This window comes from Stenella coeruleoalba (genome assembly GCF_951394435.1).
Source record: "Stenella coeruleoalba genome assembly, chromosome: 14".
NCBI lineage: Eukaryota > Metazoa > Chordata > Mammalia > Artiodactyla > Delphinidae > Stenella > Stenella coeruleoalba.
Window position 1 is genome coordinate 55,678,417 of NC_137160.1, and position 19,870 is coordinate 55,698,286.

At 41.4% G+C, this 19,870-nt stretch overlaps 1 protein-coding gene across 14 annotated transcripts in view; it reads right to left on the reverse strand.

Annotated features, from left to right (window-relative positions):
* The window catches only part of DLGAP1 (DLG associated protein 1), a gene marked incomplete at both ends in the record, with an annotated part of 968,578 nt that overhangs the window by 253,839 nt on the left and 694,869 nt on the right, over positions 1-19,870 (reverse strand). For 5 of the 14 annotated variants that reach the window (XM_079943260.1, XM_079943261.1, XM_079943264.1 and 2 more), the window contains one exon: positions 5,848-5,961. The exons of the other annotated variants lie outside the window; for them this stretch is intronic. In XM_079943260.1, coding sequence (XP_079799386.1) covers positions 5,848-5,961 — 114 coding nt within the window. The remainder of the gene's footprint in view (positions 1-5,847; positions 5,962-19,870) is intronic. 14 annotated transcript variants of the gene reach the window in all.

Genomic DNA, 19,870 nt, shown 5'->3' on the forward strand with positions numbered 1-19,870 from the left:
TAAGCTCATAATGCTTATGAAACAAAACATGGCAAATTTTTCTTTAGGTGTTTTGTTTTTTTCAAAGTTAGTTTATGGTAGAAACTTGGTCTTATACTAGAAACAGGCTGCAACTGTTGCTAAGGGAACCAGCTGGGAAGTATTTAATGTGTATATGTTTCAATTAAACATATTTTTCAAATGATATCAGCTAAGAAGTTTATGGAAGTGATTTGCTTTGGAATGGGTTTTAAAAATCAATACATTATTCCTACACTGAAAGGTAGCCTACAATAAATTACATGTAAAATAATACAGAAATTAGCTCCAGGAAAAATGTAAAGAAACAGAACCTCAAGACTTTGGAGAAGAAAAATACTGCTGCTGAACAATAAGGGCCAGCAAAGTCGCTATAATTTGAGCCACAGTTTTTATTATGTCTCTTAAATTTGAAAGCAAAAGAGGAGGCAGTGGTTGGTTACATTGTTTTCAAGGAAAGCATACCAGTTTGTTTAGGGGCCAGGGCATGAAATGTTACTCCCTTTCCATCGAAAAGAAAGGCGAGTCATGTGCTGCAGCTACTATTGTGATCTAGTCAGGGTTGCTGTGTCTTTCTGTGTCAGTTGCACAGAGAGAAAAGATTGAGGCAAATCCAAAGAAAAAACTAACCTTGCAGCGGTCTGAGAAAAACTTCCTATTACTGGTCCTAGTGGTTAGGGGAACAGAAGTCTTTGTAAGAAAGGGAGGCTGGAGCAGATAAAGGAGCAGCCTGGGCACCTGTTGATGACAGGCAAGCCAGATGTCCTGCTTGCCTTCACGAGCTTCCTGGGGCGGTTAGACCCAGTAAACGTTAAAGAAACAGCAATAAAATCAGTCTAATAAAGCTTAGGGTTTAACAACAGTATGGGTTAGAGAAAAAGAGGACTATTTGTTTTTTAATGCGTATGTTTAAGCATGAAACTCCAGTGGAGAACTTTATTTTTGAGAGAAAAAAATGAGGATTAGTGTGCATTTTTCTATTTTGGGGATAGCCAGGCTATAACTTAAACCATATGTCATGGTTCAGGAGTAAAAAGACCTATCTTTGACAAGGAAGGACCATAACCAGGTGCTATCATCCTCTAATTACAGGATGAAGATGCTGTCTTAGTTGAAATAGTGTCATGGGCACTGAATGATGGGCCATCCTAATGCAACAAGAGAAAATTAATACCACCTAATGGTGGCATGCTTACATTTTCTGTCTCCCTCTTTGCCTCACTCCTTGTCTGCCTCCCCTCTTCCTTCACTTTTGCAAGGTTTTTTTTCTTTTCTTTTTTCCAGAGAAGGCAGGATTTATTACTTGCAGCAAGTAAGGAAAACACCCGCTTTCCCAAAGCGGTGTCTCTGCGAGTATTTTTTGCTTGTTCATTTTCAAGCCATGGTCTGGGTGCCGGGAATGTGCAGGCAGTGAACCATACAAACGTTGATCCCAAGTTGTGGAGCTTACATTGCAGAAGGAGAGCAGGAAGAGATGGATGATAGACAAGTATACCCATAAATGAACAAGACGATTTCAGAAACCATAAATGCCATTAGGAAAATAAGATGGGGTGATGTGACAAAGGGGTTGGAGGAGAACTCCTTTAACGTGTTCCTCAGCGAAGCCACTGGGAAGAGGTAACATCTACGAGGAGATCAGTTCCGACCAAAGGAGCCAACCTGGAGGAGAGCTGGGGAAGTGCTTCCAGGCAGAAGGATCAGCCAGTGCAAAGTCTCTAGAGTAGGGATAAGCTTTGTGTGTAACTGAAGCCTAGGAAGAAGACGCCATTGTGGCGGGAGAGTCCTGACCAAGAGGGAAATGCCAGGAGAGGCTGAGGAGGTGGGACCAGGTCACACAGGCTCTTGTAAACCCATCTCAAATCTTCCTTCAAGCGGAACTCAGCAATCCCAAAGCTCCCTCCAACTGCTCCAGGCTAAATCCAACTCCTTTATGAAACCTATAGCATGTACCATCTACATAAGGGGTCAGCCAACTGTAGCTCACGGGTGAAATCCAGCTTGCCGTCTGCCTTTGTAAATAAAGTTTTATTGGCACACAGTCATGCCCACTCATTACGTATTGACTGTGGCTGCTTTTAAATTAGAAGGGCAGAGTTGTATGGTTGTGATGGAGACGGTATGGACCCTAACCTGATCCACAGATTCCTTCTAAGTACTTCAGTTGCATAATCCTACCATGGCATTTATAGATATGACTTGTTTTCTGTGTCTTTGTGTCATCTCTCCAATGGCTCAGTAAGCTTGCTGAAACTGGGGGAAGCCGTACTGCTGAAGGGTTAGGGGCTTGGGCTCTGCAACCAGCTTGTCCAGGTTTGGGTTTCCGCTGGACCACTAAGTAGGGACCTCCATGGGCTCATTAATTAAATTCTCTGTGCCTCAGTTTCCTTGTCTCTTTCCTACCCCATAAAGTTATACATGGATTAAATGAGGTAATGACCACGAGCACACAGGAAGTGCTCAATAAAGGTCTGTTTTATGGGAGTTCTGCCCTCAGCACACAGATGCTCCCTCATGGTGGGTGACGTTGGCTTTCCAAGAAGACTCTCATGCCTTGCTTTCAATTTCTTTGATAATGGAGGGGCAGAAATAATTGAAATATATTAAGCAAAAACTTAAATTTCTAATATACTGCCTACGCCCATCATTTTTAAGTGAGACTGGCCCATCAGGAAATACTCTACATTCTCCGTCCCGGGGACTCATCTCTATTCTGTAGGACCGAGGGGGGAGCCTGCTTCCTTGGGCCAGCTGAAGCTGGCCTGGCTTCCCAGTGATCGAATCTCAAATGACTCCTTTTTGTTCATAAAGCAGAAATCTTAAGGAAAAAGAAAACTCCATGGGAGATATTTTTGTATTTGGAGAAGCTATTTTTCTTCTAGAAACCTTGACTCAAGACCTATGCATTCCAGATGTCTGAGGACGGTTAAGGCCAACAGCCTGTGGTGGTCAGGGAGGTGCTGGGCTGCACGAAGTGTCTGCTCTGTGCAGCGCTTAGTCACTGTGGTGGGGAGAGGCTGGAAGAGAAGAACTAATTAATTCCAACAACAATTTTGCATTCACTCACTGTGTGTGACCTGGAATGAGTCACTTCACCTCTTTGATTCAATTTTTCCGTCTGTAAAATGGGGATGATAATAGATGTATAATGAATAGAGATAATGTGTGTGAATATAGCTTGTGAACTTCAAAGCACCATTAAAAATCTGAGAATAAATGTTACAGATCTGTCTCCTCGTGGCTACTTTTCAAGTATGGCGAGCTATAAATATCTTGGGATTAAAAAGCAGTGGTGTTTTAACTAACATCCTTCTAGTCATTAAAGTAGATATTCTAGTATAAAGATATAAAAGCAAAGGGAATATATATATGTAACCCTATGTAAAAATAGAAAAATCTCATCTATATGAAAATATAAATAAAATATATTATTATATATTTCTATTTATAATATATGTAATTTATAACGTATAATATAATGTATATTATATATATTTTATATATCTATAAAAGGTTTCCCACAGGGAACCTTAAAGTGGCATCATTCAAGGTAATTCCTTCTGTCTGAATGTCTCAAACCCTTTGCTAATTTTTTATTCTTGGTGGGGGCAGGGGGAGGTTATCCTACTCCCCTCTTGGCTAATAGGATTTCTATTCTATTCTGAATAGACAAGGTACCCCTACTTTTACACTTCCTCAGCTTTCCCCTGAACTCCAAATGTCGCATTTTACCGAATCCAAGATACCAACGTAAACTCCTCAATACATTTTTGTGCCACTAAGAAAGAAACACCACCGATTAAGCTCTGACACTCCATAGATTAAATGATACATTCCAATATCAAAGATGCTAAAACGTGAGAAATATGGAGCTCAGGAATCTATCAAACAGCTTTTTAAAGAATACGTGCAAAAATAAGAACACGAATGGATGTATTCTGGGATAGCAATTATAGAACTTAATGTTTGTATTCCTTAGTGACCAGATTAATAACAGTTAGCATTCAGCTATGTCATGCTTTGGCCCAAAACATAAGTTTACACAATTGTCTCATGATGTTTACAACCGCCTTGAAGGATAGGAAGAGTAAATATTATAATCTCAGTTTATCAGATAAAGAAACTGAAGTCCAGAGAGGTTAGTAGCTAGGTCAGAGTGACACCGCGCCCAATCCCTGGACTGTGTATGGGTCTTTCATACACAGTCCAGGGATGTTTTTTCTTCGTATTTAGATCTTGGTGGTTTTAGGAGTAACAATTGTCATTTTATGATGATCTAAAGAACACAGAGTTCAGATAAGAAAACAACTTCTGAGAGTTTTAAAGTCTGAGGAAAAAATAATTCATAAACAAAGAACTACATGCCTTGAAATTAAAATAAGACACACTACTGCAGACATGGGAAGGCTTACTTTGAAAAGGCCCTTCCAATGCACATGGGGTTTAGCTGAGCTGCTGTCATAGCGTATAACTCAATGTAGATAGAGTCAGACATTCTGTGCCAGGGATGGTCTGGGAGCCGATGGCTGGGAGATGAAGCCATGTGTGAGTGACTCCTTGAGAGCAGATTATCTCAGGATGGGAAGTTGGATGGTGAGGTTTGGAGTAATGAAAATGCGTGAGATTTGGGGAAATCTGAGAGCCACAAAAGGAACGCAGACACTTAGAAAGCCGGGACAGCCGAAATGGAGCATGTGTCCTGAAATATACCAGGGGAGGCGGGGTAATTCTGTGAGCAGTTCTGGGCTGCAGAGATTTGGGAGGAAAACACATAAACCTAAGGCAGAGGTGAGGTTTAGAGCCAGCTTCTATTTCATCAGGAACCAAAGAAGCTGGGAGAAATAACTTAGGCATTTGGTTCATTAGGTAGAAACGAAGACAGTGTAGCAAGGAAGAGCTGTGATTAAAATGGTGGGTATCAATACTAGGCTTGTATTTGCAAGGCTACCCATTAGCAGCTGTTGATTTCTTCAACAACTGAGCATTTCAGTGGAAGCAACCAGGTAAGTGAGGGCACTTGGCTATAGCTGAAGGGGGTCAACCTATTTGGCCTTTCCTGAGCTTGATAAGGAAGGGTAGATAGGAGGAGGCAAACCTGTACTTAGGAAGGGAAAGCTGGGGATCTGAGATAATTACAGAATAAGCTGACATGTATAGAGTAATCTCAAGGGCTGGAAGCGATACCAAGGTAACTTTATTTTAATCCCTCTAGCAGTCCTATGAAATAGACACTCCTGTTTCCATTTTACTGCGGCAAAACTGAACTCAAAAAGCTGGACTGACTTGCCCAAGGTCATCATAACGAGCAGGAGTCTGCATTTATCTGATACCAAAGCCTTTGAGGATAGCGCGCTGCCTCTGATATGCGGATTGAGGGTGTGAACAAATTAACTTTAAAAAAAAAATGGAGTGCGTGCTCCCATGCTCTGTACTTTTTAAAAATAAAATATAACTGTTGAAATAAGCACACACGGTAGCTTGCCCCTAATTGGCTAGCACGGATAAGAGGGTTTAAAATAATAAATACGGAAAATAATTGTGAGATAAAGCAGCGCTTACTGTCTCACCATGGCGTGGCGCCCTTAACAACCGTTGTTCTCAGTTTTTGCTTAAACGGACGTGGACAGTTTGTGAGGAATCAGAAGACCTGCCTGCCTGCCACGCTTTCAAGGGGGCTGTGAGGGCCTCCAGGCACTCTGGTGGTTTTTCAGCATTTGTAAGAAGGCTTTGCCCTGGATGTCAAGGTCCTGCCTAGCGCTCTGTCCGGAAATGGCTGTAATGCATCGGCCTTCTAAGCACTTTTAGTGAGCTCTCAGATTCCCTACTCACTCGGCTTCTCTGCATCTTCTTTGCAGCTGGGAGAACTGCTTTTCTGCTCCACACAGCTTTCAACTTGACAAATGCGACTTGGCATAAATGTCCCTGTAGCCTTTTTAGCTTGCTCTTTTCAGAGCAAAAGCAGAAAGGAAAAAAAAAAAAAGCAAGAATAGGAAAATTACAATTACACGATGTGTAGATCCCATGGCCTGATTTCCCTGGCAACCACCCTTTCTAACTCCCCTTGAATCCTGAAGCTGGTGTCAAAGTTAATTTGCTTAAGATTGCTGAAAAATTACCTATCAAGGACAAGAGTAAATACCTACCTCTTTTTAAATAGGGCTAATACCCATGGCCACATCTTTCTCCAAATAACGTTTTAAAATACCCTTGAATAGAATGTTGTAAACAATGCTGTTTGATGGTGATGCACTCGCTGCTACCCTGTGGAATTATTCTCACCCACGTATGTTTACAGGTATCTACGGGGTACCTTGCACCATAGCAGGTCCCAGGGCGATACACCAAAGACATTTCACAAAACACAGTCTGGTCTCAAAGGGGTTTACAAGTTTTAAGCGGATCGGGCAAATCTGGGGGGTGGATGAAGGAAAAGAGTAAAAATAGCTTTAACGCGAATCAAGCTAAGTTGAGAATTAAATTTCAGTATCTCCGAATTACCTACTGGCTTTGTAGTTGGTTCTTATGAATCCTCTTCTTGGTGCTAAAACCGTTCCTTTGGAGTTGAATGTATCTGTGCAAATGCAAAGTGCATTTCCATTGGGAAATGGCACTGCGGGAGAAATGTGGAGGGGCAAGGTCTGTGACCCCTCCAAGGAGGGGAAGGACCCATGGGCCTTTGTGGGGCTGGCAGAAAATATTGCTGAGGTGATGCTCACGTCAAAGGGGGCACGATCTGTTGGGAAGATACCCTTGTGATACCAGAACAAGAAATAGTAACTACGGTACTATATTCCAGTATCATATGAGGAGAGGGGAGGAAAACACATTTTATTCATTGTCTACCCTGTATTTTGATTGTAGTGAACGTCTGTGGCTTCTGCTACCCAGTTCTACTTATGATTCTTGGTATCACATCCCCACGATTTTGCTTTGGGGAAACCTTGCTCCCCCCCCCACTTGAGGTCTCCATATGTCTCAGGAGTAGCAGAGGCCTTGGCATATCACGTTCCCCAGCTCTATTGCTAATCTCATGGCTAAGCGTGTGATCTCAGGCTGTTCAATCAGCAGGCATCTCCCGACCTTTGCTTGGAAGCTGGGACAAAGATTGTTCCTCTCCTGCAGTGTACCTATAGGGAAGCAATTAGCTTTAGGACCCACTCGCAGCCGTTTTACATTCCCTGCTACACAAACATTATCTCAGGTAATACAAAACCCCAGCATGGTTAGTCATTCCACTGAAAAGATGAGAGAGTTGAGACTTATGCTTTAAATAACATCCTCGAAAATTTATAGCTGGTAAACCGTAGTCAGAATTGAAAGGCACATTTGTCTCACTCAAATTTCTATGATCTTTTCATCATATCATCATATCATTCTGTAACCTTCAACACTTAGTAATTTTCCATTAAACATAAAACTCAAACATCAAGTTGCTGGGAGATACAACACTGTAACATTTTGAAACCTGTAACAAGTAGTGAGGGTTAGCTGCTTGGAAGAACTGAAAGACTTTAAAAAATAATGCCCGCAGAACACCCGTCACCCAGCAGTTATAGCTGGCTACAAGTTTGAGTGAAATATAAGAACATAATTCTGATAGATAGCAAGATAAAAACACCAGAGGTTTAGGTCTACGGTAAATATATGTATTTCCACTGACTATACAGAGATAAGCTAATTTAGAGTCCTTAGTTTTTAATGCAACTGTTCATTTCTCACATGTCTTTCTGCCATATTGGAGGCATGTCTGTTGGCTTGCCATGGCTAGCTAAGCCGTCATATTTTCCCATTATTTTTGCAGTCACTAGCATGTAGGTTTCTGTACTATAATTCCATGACTCGAATCCCCTGAGGCAAACTAGACTTCTGTGTCTGGTGTTCAGAAGCAGCGAAGTGGGTAGAAGGTTAGTGAGCTTCCTCCTGGGGTCAATAGAAGCCCAGGTGTAGAAATACCATTCATCAAAAGTAAACTTCAGTGTTGGCTAAAATTTTATGAATCTCCCAGCATGTATGGAGACCCCAGTCCTCGTCAAATGCTTATGAGCATGGATCTTTCTCCTTAGAATGTAAAGTCTGATCATCTTATTAGGAGCAACTGTTAAAGCTCGTTTAGAGTCTAAAAACTATCAAGTCCATCATCTCCGGTATTAATACTTCATTTCCAAATTATGAATTTTGAAATGAATTTCAGCAAATAGTTTCCTTTAGTTTATCATTAATTTGGGGATATTAAGTTTCTCAGATGATGCTATAAATTATTATACTTGTGAAGCATTCACTTAGGTCTTTGGCATCTATTAAATAAAACTCAGCAGATTTAAGAAGAGACCCAAGTAAAGATTTCCTGCTTTTCATCGCTATCATATGATTACTACTGCATCTTGGTGATGTTTGGACTTTTTATTCCAAGTTACATTTACAACACCTGAAAGTGTACTGCATTCAAATGGACCAAAATAGAATCCTTCCTTCCTGAATACCACACTCTAATATAACCATACGATCATCTTTCAAATTACGTGAATCTAGAAAGAACTGAATAATATTTTGAGTGTCCTTTGCACATGTGTAACACAAAATTCCACGTTAATAATCCTTGTATGGGGAAACTGTCTCTTGAGGATTTGTACTTTAAGCCTATATTTCAACCCACTTCCTCTAGACAGCATGATATCTAGAGCTAAGAGGAGTTGTCACTAAAGCCTGGGCACAGATGAGTGATACACCCAACAGCTACCTGAACCAGGATTTCCAAACTAGCTCAAGCTCCAGTGAGAGGGCGTGTCCCACCTGGAGTATTCATTGTAGGGTTTGAGGTAAGGTTTCTTAGACCAAACTTCACGATGGTATTCTTTTCCTTTGCTTAGTGGTTAGGCTGGAGGTAACATTACAATACCATTTCTTTTGTGATGTTTTCAAAATACTGTTAAAGTCTTCACTCACTTCTCCGATACGTATTTGTTATTCAATGTATATTATTGTGAAGTAGCTGCTTCTTTAGTCACAGGGGACACGGCAGTGTATAAACAGGAAAAACAGTTGCCTTCGTGGGGGAAGGAGGAAAAGGACATTCATATGATAAATAAAATGTACGTTACATGGTGAATGTGCTGTGGAGAAAAAGAAAGCCGGGGAGGGGGACCAGAGGGTACGTGTGGGCGGGATGTGCAGTGTTGAAGGGTGTGCACAGACCCGGAAGGTCTCACTGAGAAAGAAACCTCCCAGTACAGATCAGCACGATGGGGGGCGAGGGATTAGCCCTGAGATCTGTAGGGTGAGTGCTCAAGGCTGAAAGAAGAGTGAGAAGGTCCTGGGGGGAGGCCAGGTGGGAGGGAGAGGCGACTGTAGGTGAGCACAGCTGTGTGTGATGGTGGGCGTGATGGCAATCAGGTGTGGGGTGCAGATCATGTGGGCTTTGCAGGCCATGGTGATGACCGTGGCTTTGACTCAGGGTGAGATGGGAATAGATCGGAGGTTTTGATGAGAGATGGGACACTTTCTGGCTTAAGAGGATCACTTCCGGTGCTGGTTGAGAATGGCTAGAAGGGGGTGAGGGTAGGATCAGAGGGACAGTGTGGGGGGCTTATGCAGTGATCCAGACTAGAGTGGAGGTGAGGGATGCTGGTGGTGGAGGAGGAGATGGGGAGAAGATAGGGCCAGCGGGTTTCTTAACGATGATCGGGACATGCGTGTTGCAGGTAAGAGGGGAGTTATGAGAGACTCCAAGGCTTTTGGCCTCATCAGTGGGATGGAGTGAATTCCCATTAGCTGAGATGAGGAGGCCCAAGGGAGGTGCAGAGATGGGGGACAAAGCTTAGGAGTTCAGTTGGGGACGCGTTCAGTTTGAGATGCCCACGAGACATCTCAGTAGAGAGACTGAATGGGGATGTGGGTATCCAAGCCTGGGAGTTCAGGTAATGTGGCTGGGAAACCAAATGTGGGCAGTCCCATGGTATTTAAAGCTCTGAGAATAATGAGGTGATCTAAGAAATGTAAAAGAGGGCTTCCCTGGTGGAGCAGTGGTTGAGAGTCCGCCTGCCGATGCAGGGGACACGGGTTCGTGCCCCGGTCCGGGAAGATCCCACATGCTGCAGAGTGGCTGGGCCTGTGAGCCGTGGCCGCTGAGCCTGTGCATCTGGAGCCTGTGCTCCGCAACGGGAGAGGCCACAGCAGTGAGAAGCCCGCGTACCGCAAAAAAAAAAAAAAAAAGAAATGTAAAAGAGAGAAGTGGCCCAAGAGATGTGCCCATTGGGCACCGATCCAACCTCAGGAGTTGGGGAGTTGGGCAGGAACAAGCAAGGTGTCTGAGAAGGGTCACCGAGGTGTGGTCCTCAAGGCTGAGTGTGGAGGGTTTGTTGAGGAGGAAGGAGTAATGAACTGTCACGGTGATTTTTCCCTGGCCTTAATCCCACTGGGGCACGAAATCAGCAGGTTCATTTTAGCCCCGAGTCCTGAGCTGCTCTATCCGAAGGGTTCTGTGTTGTTAATCAGCTTTATCTTCCCAGCAAGCTGCTTCTTGAGTCCAAGACTTTTGTTTTCTTCTTTTTCTCTCTCTCTAAATCAGGAGCTTTTGAACACTTTTTAAACTATGTTTCACAGTAAGAAATACATCTTACTTTGGAAATGGGTACATGCACATATGCCACTGAAAGAAAGAGCTACTTAACCTCTCTGCATGCCACGCACTCTCTCTTCTATTTTCTTCTATTGTATTCTACTTAATTAAAAATAATGTTGTTTGTGACCCACTGGATTGATTTCACTAACCACTAATTGGTTGCGGCCATTGGTTTGAAAAACATTGTGTTTTAGAGCATCCAGTACCCAGCGCCGCCACGCTCATTATTCATCAGAGAGACAATGTGATTCATCTTTGTTTCTCCCAAAGCACCTTCGATAAAGTAAATGCTTAAGACGTGCTTGCTTGTTGGATGAACAGCTATGAGACCCTAAAGTAATACTCTTTGAATTGAGTGCTCCGGTTCTTAGTTACCTTTACATTTACTGATTGTATTTTTGTAGAAGAATATTTCTAAATGGCTGTCTATCTTCAGAATAAGGACAGACAGGAGTGTCTTTCTGAATGGGCCCCTGTGTAGCCGAGAGTCAGAGAACGCACTGGCCAGGGTTGGAGATGCCCTCTCAGAAGGAGTCAGTCCATCAGCTGGGTTGGTACCACATGTGCAAAAGCAAGAGCAGGCAGCCTGATGCTTGAATGTATTTGCATGTTGTTTTTCTAAAAATTGACATACACTTGACTTACAATAGTATATTAGCTTCAGGTGTACAACATAGTGATTCAGTAGTTGTATAGATTATACTCCATATAAAGTTATTATAAAATATTGGCTATATTCCCTAAGCTGTACATTACACCCTTGTAACTTATTTTATACCTAGTTGTTTGCGCCTCTAAATGTAACACCTGAAATCACAAAACTGCTAGAAGAAAGCACAGGCAGTGCATTCTGACATCGTCTTAGCAATAATTTTTTTGGATCTGTTTCCTCAGGCAAAAGAAACAAACAAAAAAAGCAAATGGGACCTAATCAAACTTCAAAGTTTTGCACAGTGAAGGACACCATTAACAAAATGAAAAGGCATTTGCATGTTATTAATAAATAAATTAAAAGGCTTTCATTCACCTTAGAACAGCCCTGTCTTTTTATTCTAATTTATATGGTACTTGATGTCAATGTGAAACCTCTGTCATTTAAGAACTAGAGAGAAAAACCCATTAAATATCTATGACCAAAATAGATGGACTGGGAGAAAAAAATCATTAGGAATAACATGTTTTAGAATCTTGAAGTGTCCAAGTATAGAAATGATATATTATTCAACCTAGACGTTTCATTAAAGGAATCTTTAAGCACCTGGCACATAGCAAGCTCTCAATAAATGTTAGGTAATGTCTAAACCCTTCTCCACACAGCACACCTACAAACGTGGCACAGAAGAAAATGGAATGTTTTGCCACTATGTAATTCTTACCCGGTTTTTCACGTACGGGGAAGGATCATAGTGACATGAATATAGTATAGAGTTTGGAATCAGGTAAAGCCGGGTTCAGATCTGACTCTACGACTTACCAGGTGTGATTTTGGCCCAGTGACCTTAATCTCTTTTAACCTCAGTGTTCTCAAACATCAAATGAGGACAGGAACACATACTCAGGGCCTTACTGTAAGGATAAAGATGGTATGAACTTACATATAAGTATTATATATATATATATATATATATATATATATAATGTCTATTAAATAAAAGTTGTTTTCGGAATTCAGAAGGTATTTTTGTGTAGAAATCATGTTGTAAGTGATGATTAAGTTCCCACGGGGAGCCAACCCCCTACAGCCTATTTAATTCATGATAGAGCTGAACCGTGGTGGACTGTGGAACTGTTCAAGGCTCTTTGAGCCTGGGGGTGGGAGGGGCTTGGGGTGGGAAGTTCCGTGCACTTGGGGGAATCTTCAGTGGCCTGTGAGTAAGGGACAGTGGATCAGTCAACGTTCTGAGAGCAGAACAGAATGAACAGAGATTTCTCTGAAGGAATTGGCACATGGTTTTGGTTTTGGGGGATGGCAAGTATGAAATCTGGTGGGCAGGCTGGTAGGGTGGAAACTCAGGCCAGAGCTGATGCTGCCGTCTGCGGGCAGAGCTGATGCTGCTTCTGGAAGAAGAGCTTTGCTCTTAGGCCTTTCACCTGATTGGACGAGGCCCGACCACATTATCAGGGGTCAGCGCCTTTCCTTAGTCAACTGAATGTAGATTTTAATCTACACAATTCCTTCCCAGGGATGCCTGGATTAGTGTTTAAGTAAATAACTGGGTCCTCTAGCCTAGCCAGGTGGGGCACCCAGAACCAGCCATCACAGGTGGCGGCTTCTGGGGTGGCGGGCGTGAGACTCCAGGTGCAGACAGGACCACTCAGAGCTGGTTGATAGGCAGGCTGTCTTCAGTCGTGAGCTGTATGTGCTCTGTTCCTTCTCTAGGAGTTAGTTTGGCTCAAAACCTACATGTAAATACCAGCTCCCTAACCGGCCTCTCAGGAGCCCCACAAACGCTGTCCAAGCAGAGGGAACCTCTGCTGTTTGGACTTCAGACCCAGCGCCTAGCAGAGCACCCGCCGGGCTTGTGAATTTAATGGACAAGCTTTTAAGGGCAAGAGAGTCATCTGTGAAATTTCTGTTTCTTGTTGACAAATGAAGAGGAAAATCTACACATCACACCACACGAAATACACTGGATTCTCAGAGACCTATCTTTTGTTTAAGCTCTTCTACATTCTAAAAGACCAAGAATTCCATAATGACCTGCCTTCATGGAACAAATATAGAGCTCACCTAAAAAAATAAAGAACTGCTCTGACAAGCTGCCCATACTACTAATGTAACACGATCACAATATTTTAAAACCACTTGTTGACAAATCCGTCTCACCCACCCAACTGTAAGCTACTCGAGAGGCAGGATGACATCATTCCTCTGGCTGAGATTATGTCTTATTCCTGCCTGTATTTCCAGTTCCAAGCAGATTATCAAATAAGCTTAAAAAATAAAATGAGCTAAAAGTGCTCATGAAATCGTTTATTACATCACCTGAGTTATACCTGATGTTTGGATCAGTTGGGATGTAAGTGTGGGAACCTTCAGTCCTGGATTTTCCTCTATGAATAGCAGGGAAGAAGTCTGCCATCTGATACGCAGAGGTAGGGAGTGCCCTGTGCATGCAGGAGCTGCTGGCGGGGTGCAGTATCATGGCGGTGGGTTTGGGGGATCGAATGCATAGCCAGCATCCGGGAGAGAGTCGTTGGCGGCCTCTAGGGAGCTGCAATTGGGTGTTTCTGTGGAGGTCTGCCAACAAAGAAACCTGAGTATATCACTCGGTTTGTCAAATTCAATTCCTTCTCTTCAGATGAACATCTATTCACATCACGCTTTGATAAATGCCATCATTTACAAACGAAGAAACGGACACCCGGAATGTAAATTACAGTTTACACCGCTAATAAGTGGCAGAATTGGGCTAGAATTCAGATCTCTTCTCTCTAGGACCTGAGTGCTTTCAGCTTCATCATACTGCAACTACTTATCCTCTGAACTTAACAAAATGAGAAAATGATTCATCTTCATGACTTCTTTTCACAATTTGCAAAACTGTTTTGATCTCCTCTACGGATATGCAGAGAACAAAAATGGAGGTTGGCTCCTAGGTGTAGATGGGAAAAACCACAACAGAACGCAGTCTTTGGGAACTTACATTTTTTGTACAGCTTATACCAACATTTGTTTCACTCAGAGGAATCTGTGCAAACGAAATATAGCAAATAGAGACATGAAAGTGACATGGGCTTATAAATATAGGTATGTGTCATGTCTTGCATTGTATCATGAACCTAGACCGTGCCAACTTTTTATGATAAAAACTGTCATGAGGTAAGAATCTTATTCAAGATAATGAATGATTATCTTTGTAGAAGAGTCTTTGCTAATGGCATGCTCCATGATTCCTTCTAACCCCCAGTATATATATATTTTTTAACATCTTTATTGGGGTATAATTGCTTTACAATAGTGTGTTAGTTTCTGCTTTATAACAAAGTGAATCAGTTATACATATACACATGATCCCATATCTCTTCCCTCTTGCGTCTCCCTCCCTCCCACCTTCCCTATCCCACCCCTCCAGGCGGTCACAAAGCACCGAGCTGATCTCCCTGTGCTATGCGGCTGCTTCCCACTAGCTATCTACCTTACATTTGGTAGTGTATATATGTCCATGCCTCTCTCTCACTTTGTCACAGCTCACCCTTTCCCCCACCCCATATCCTCAAGTCCGTTCTCCAGTAGGTCTGTGTCTTTATTCCTGTCTTACCCCTAGGTTCTTCATGACATTTTTTTTCTTAAATTCCATATATATGTGTTAGCATACGGTATTTGTCTTTCTCTTTCTGACTTACTTCACTCTGTATGACAGACTCTAGGTCTATCCACCTCATTACAAATAGCTCAATTTCATTTCTTTTTATGGCTGAGTAATATTCCATTGTATATATGTGCCACATCTTCTTTATCCATTCATCCGATGATGGGCACTTAGGTTGTTTCCATCTCCGGGCTATTGTAAATAGAGCTGCAATGAACATTGTGGTACATGACTCTTTTTGAATTATGGTTTTCTCAGGGTATATGCCCAGTAGTGGGATTGCTGGGTCATATGGTAGTTCTATTTTTAGTTTTTTAAGGAACTTCCATACTGTTCCATAGTGGCTGTATCAATTTACATTCCCACTGACAGTGCAAAAGGGTTCCTTTTTTCCACACCCTCTCCAGCATTTATTGTTTGTAGATTTTTTGATGATGGCCATTCTGACTGTTGTGAGGTGATATCTCATTGTAGTTTTGATTTGCATTTCTCTAATGATTAGTGATGTTGAGCATTCTTTCATGTGTTTGTTGGCGGTCTGTATATCTTCTTTGGAGAAATGTCTATTTAGGTCTTCTGCCCATTTTTGGATTGTAACATCCAATATTGACGGGAATTCTGGAATATTGTCTTTAGAATTCTCTCTCTCACACATACACGGACACATACCCACATTTCATATTCAACGATGAGTTTTTCCAGTACAGAAGTTGTGAACTCCTACAAACAGTAACAACGCAGATATATTTCATTTGAGAAAGGCTTATTTTGGGTCTTTTTCCCCCTTTCTTTACCTTTTTGGTAATGAGTCAAACTGACCTGATTTGGGTTCTTCAGCTATTCAAGCCTCCTCCTGGTAATAAGGCTGGCCTGCTGCCTCCTCCTAGTAACGAGGCTGGCCTGCTGTAATTCATATACACCTCACTGCTGCTGGGTGAGGGGGCACTTAACCTCCCACTCAAGTTTGCAATTGTTTGTGCAGAGGAAGAAAAAATTTTGAATTAACAGAAAAGTGTTAAATTAAGCTCCACTTATGATATCCCATCTGGCAAAAAGTAATTATTTTCTTTTTTCTTGAGACAGAGTTGGACAACATCCAGAAAACAAAACAAACTCTTTTGTGTCAGAAAGTCCACAGGGAATTTTTTTTTTTTTAAGGAGGACATAGTTCTTAAATCAGAAAAAGAAAATTAAGTGCTTCCTAGCTTCTAGCCAAACTAGTCAAATGTTCCGATATCACTGTAAGAAGTCCCAAACAGAAAATACTTTTAGGGGGTAGGTAGGACACTGTGGGGTAGGATGAGGCAGGAAAGGGGGGGATTTGTTCTCTTCTCCCGTCCAAAGTGCTTCTAGATGTAAAATTTGACCTGATTTCAGTTGTAATAAATATATGGGACACAGAGGCAACAGACACTCAGAAGTGGTTTTCCCTATCTGGTGTTTTAGGGATGGCTTTTTGAACAAGAATCACGTAAGTAACAATTGATTTTTCTGTCCAATTTTGTAGGAGGCATAATTTTCTTGAATTTCCTATGGAGAAGTACATTTATTTGTTTTGATTTACAAAACATCCTTCCTTTGTTCTTATGTTATACAGAAACCAAAAGGAGACATAAAAATTGTATCCGGGAGGCATTTGGGGATCATGAAATAATTAAATCAGAAGTTTCTAGCACATGGATCAGTAAAAGTAGAGGGAAACTAGGGCATCTGACGAGCTTCCCCTTTGAAGCATTAACATAGGCTATCCCAGGTGGATTCAATTCAGATAAAATTTTAATATCTTTATTAAGGTACTTGAGGATATAGATTTATAAAAGATAGAGTGATTCATAAAAATTCTATTATTGCATTATTTTAATTAATGAAACTCAGTTGATAACATAACAAAAGCACTGACTGAAAGACTGATATATAAAAATAATATCTGCAATTTATTCAACTGATGAATTGGTTTAAAGATTTAATTACTGGGCGATTTATTTTGGCATCATTTGTAAAAAGCTAACAATGTGATCGTGAATGACGGTTGTCGATATGCATTGCTAACATCCTCGTTCCTCAATATGTAGAATGTGATCTTCCTGAACGCAGCGATTTTGTTTTGTTTAGTTCTTTATTCTCAGTATCTGGAAGTGCGCCCGGCATATGGTAGATGAGCATTAAACAATTGCTAAAGGAAGGAACACTGCCATGTAACGAAGCGTCTCACAGCTACTAAAAAGAATGGGGTGGATCTATTTACTGACATGGAGAGAAGACCAACACAGTTGACTTTTGAACCATGTGGGTTTGAACTGTGTGGGTCCACTTATACGTGGATTGTTTTTCAATAGTAGATGTTACAGAACTACACGATCCTGATTGGTTGAATCCGAGGATCTAGAACCTTAGATATGGAGGGACCGCCTATAGGAAGAGCTAACTATAAATTATATGCAAATTTTCTTCTTCGTGGGGGGTTGGCATCCCAACCCCCATGTTGTCCAAGGGTCAACTGCATATATAATAAAGTAAAAGGGCCACGTGCTGAATAGTATTTACAGTATAACACTCATACATACGCATATATTTTTGTGTTTGAGTACATGCAAGGAATATCAGAAAACACTAAAATGATAATAGTGGTGGCTATCTTTAGGATGTAGGAGGGGGGAGCCTGGGAAGCAGGGGGCTTTCACTTTTAACTCGGTACCATTCCGTACTGTCTGTATTTTTTTCAGAATGAACATGTATCAATTTCATTACAAAATGAATTCTGTGGAAAAACCCCGAACGCACTTTTCTTTAAAAAAACAAAATCTGTGAAAAGCCCACCAATTTACAGTCCATATAGATCTGGCCTTTCAGAATTTGCGTCGTCTTCACATGAGCTCAGCCTACAGATTCTATTCCATCACTTGCAAAGAAAACCTAAGGAACAGGTTTTAGCTGGAAACTGATGAAAGCTGGGTAGGAGAATCAGCAAGAACTATTATTAAAGCTATTTTTCTTTCCTGTATTTTCAGCTTGGGTTAGAATTTTGTATTTAAAGTTAAGAAAATGTACATGTAATCATATGCAAAAACCCATATGTTCTGTATCGGTCTGTGTCACTTATTTTCAATGAGATAAAATAGCTTATTAAAGTTGAATTTTCCCGTTGGGTTTAGACGATTCAGCTGTTTATCCAGCAGCACTTTGCTTAAAAATAGATGGGATGACATTTGTGGGTGCTTTTAAAAAAATATCCTTTGGAGAAAGAAGCAGAACTCTAATGCCACTTTTACCATTTCCATTATGTAAGAAAGGCAAATTTTATGTTATGAGGACTTCATGTAACTTATTCTCCTTTCTAACAAATAAACTACAGCTCTTTTGAAACCACTCACGATCATTGGAGGTCTAAGGGCATCTCACCTGAGTTTTACTGTTTGGTGATTGAAATTCATTTAGCGGAAACCTCAGATATGGTTAGAAAGAGTTCCTTCTGATTGCATATGGAGGTGCTTCTAATGATGTGCTTCCCCCCATCATTCTTTCATCAGCTATCTATTGAGTGCCTGCCATGTGGCAGGCTCTGTGGTTACAAAAATGAATATAAGGATGATTTTGAGTGCATTTTACTTGACTTTATAGACCGATTTAATAATTAAAATTTAATAATTTTTACCAACCTGCCAAAAATAAGAAGTGGTTAATGTTACCTTAAACCTATTGTCATCTGATTCCTTGGCGTCTAGGATAAGAATTAAAATAGGTTGAGCTGAAAATATACTGTCACCCCAAATTTCAAACCGAGTAGATAAGTCAATTAAAGTATGAAATATTAAAATCAGTGTTCCAATCTTGGTAGCATTGCTGATGTGACAAAGGATTACGACACCAGGAGGAAATGAAACCAAATGCATCACTTTCCCACCCAGAAAAATATACCTTTGTCAGAATCCTACTGCTCTTATTTATTTAAAAATGTACTTTAGGAGGAAATTGCATTTATTGGGTAATATGAAAGAGGAAATCAGGTCTGTGTGAGGGCAGGGGTGTATGTCATCACCATGCCACATTTTTTTTCTCAGTTATACATATACATGTATCTATTCTTTTTCAAATTCTTTTCCAATTAGGTTGTTGCAGAATACTGAGCAGAGTTCCCTGTGCTATAGAGTAGGTGCTTGTTGGTTATCCATTTTAAACACAGCAGCGTGTACACGTCAATCCCAAACTCCCTAACTATCCCTCCCCACCACCCTTCCCCACCCTGGTAACCATAAGTTCTTTCTCTAAGTCTGTGAGTCTGTTTCTGTTTTATAAATAAGTTCATTTGTATCATTTTTTTTTTTAGATTCCACACATAAGCAATATCATACGATATTTCTCTTTCTCTGCCTGAGTTACTTCACTCAGTATGACAATCTCTAGGTCCATGCATGTTGCTGCAAATGGACCACGCCACATTCTTATCCTCTGTTTTTATGGAAGTTTTCTCTGCATGATCATAAAAGTAATGGGAGTAGATTCTCTTTCACCCTTTGTCAGGTGTTCCCCTGACCCTGAATGCTGTCACACAGATGGCAGGTGAATGGTGTTTGCCCACTGGGGAGGAAGGGCACTTTCGCCCACCTGTTATGTGACTTCAATACCTGGCTTGCTCCACTGCGGGACTGCCACCTGCCCCTGCTCCAAGGTAGCCTGCTGCTCTGAGCCGTCGCAGTCGGTGGTCAGTTTAAGCGGGAGAAAGAATTCCCAGGCACCCATCCATCCATAGCCCCTGGGAATCCACCTCTCAGAGGCAGCCTACCAGATGCATGGTTTCATCGCTCTTGTAGTTTCCTTTTCTTAGACTCTGTGAATCCTTTTAATGGTCTGGGTCACCCCCCCCCGCCAAGTGCAGGGATTTTGTGTTTTCTTTTGAATAGCAAGGTATAGTTCTGAGCGCGCC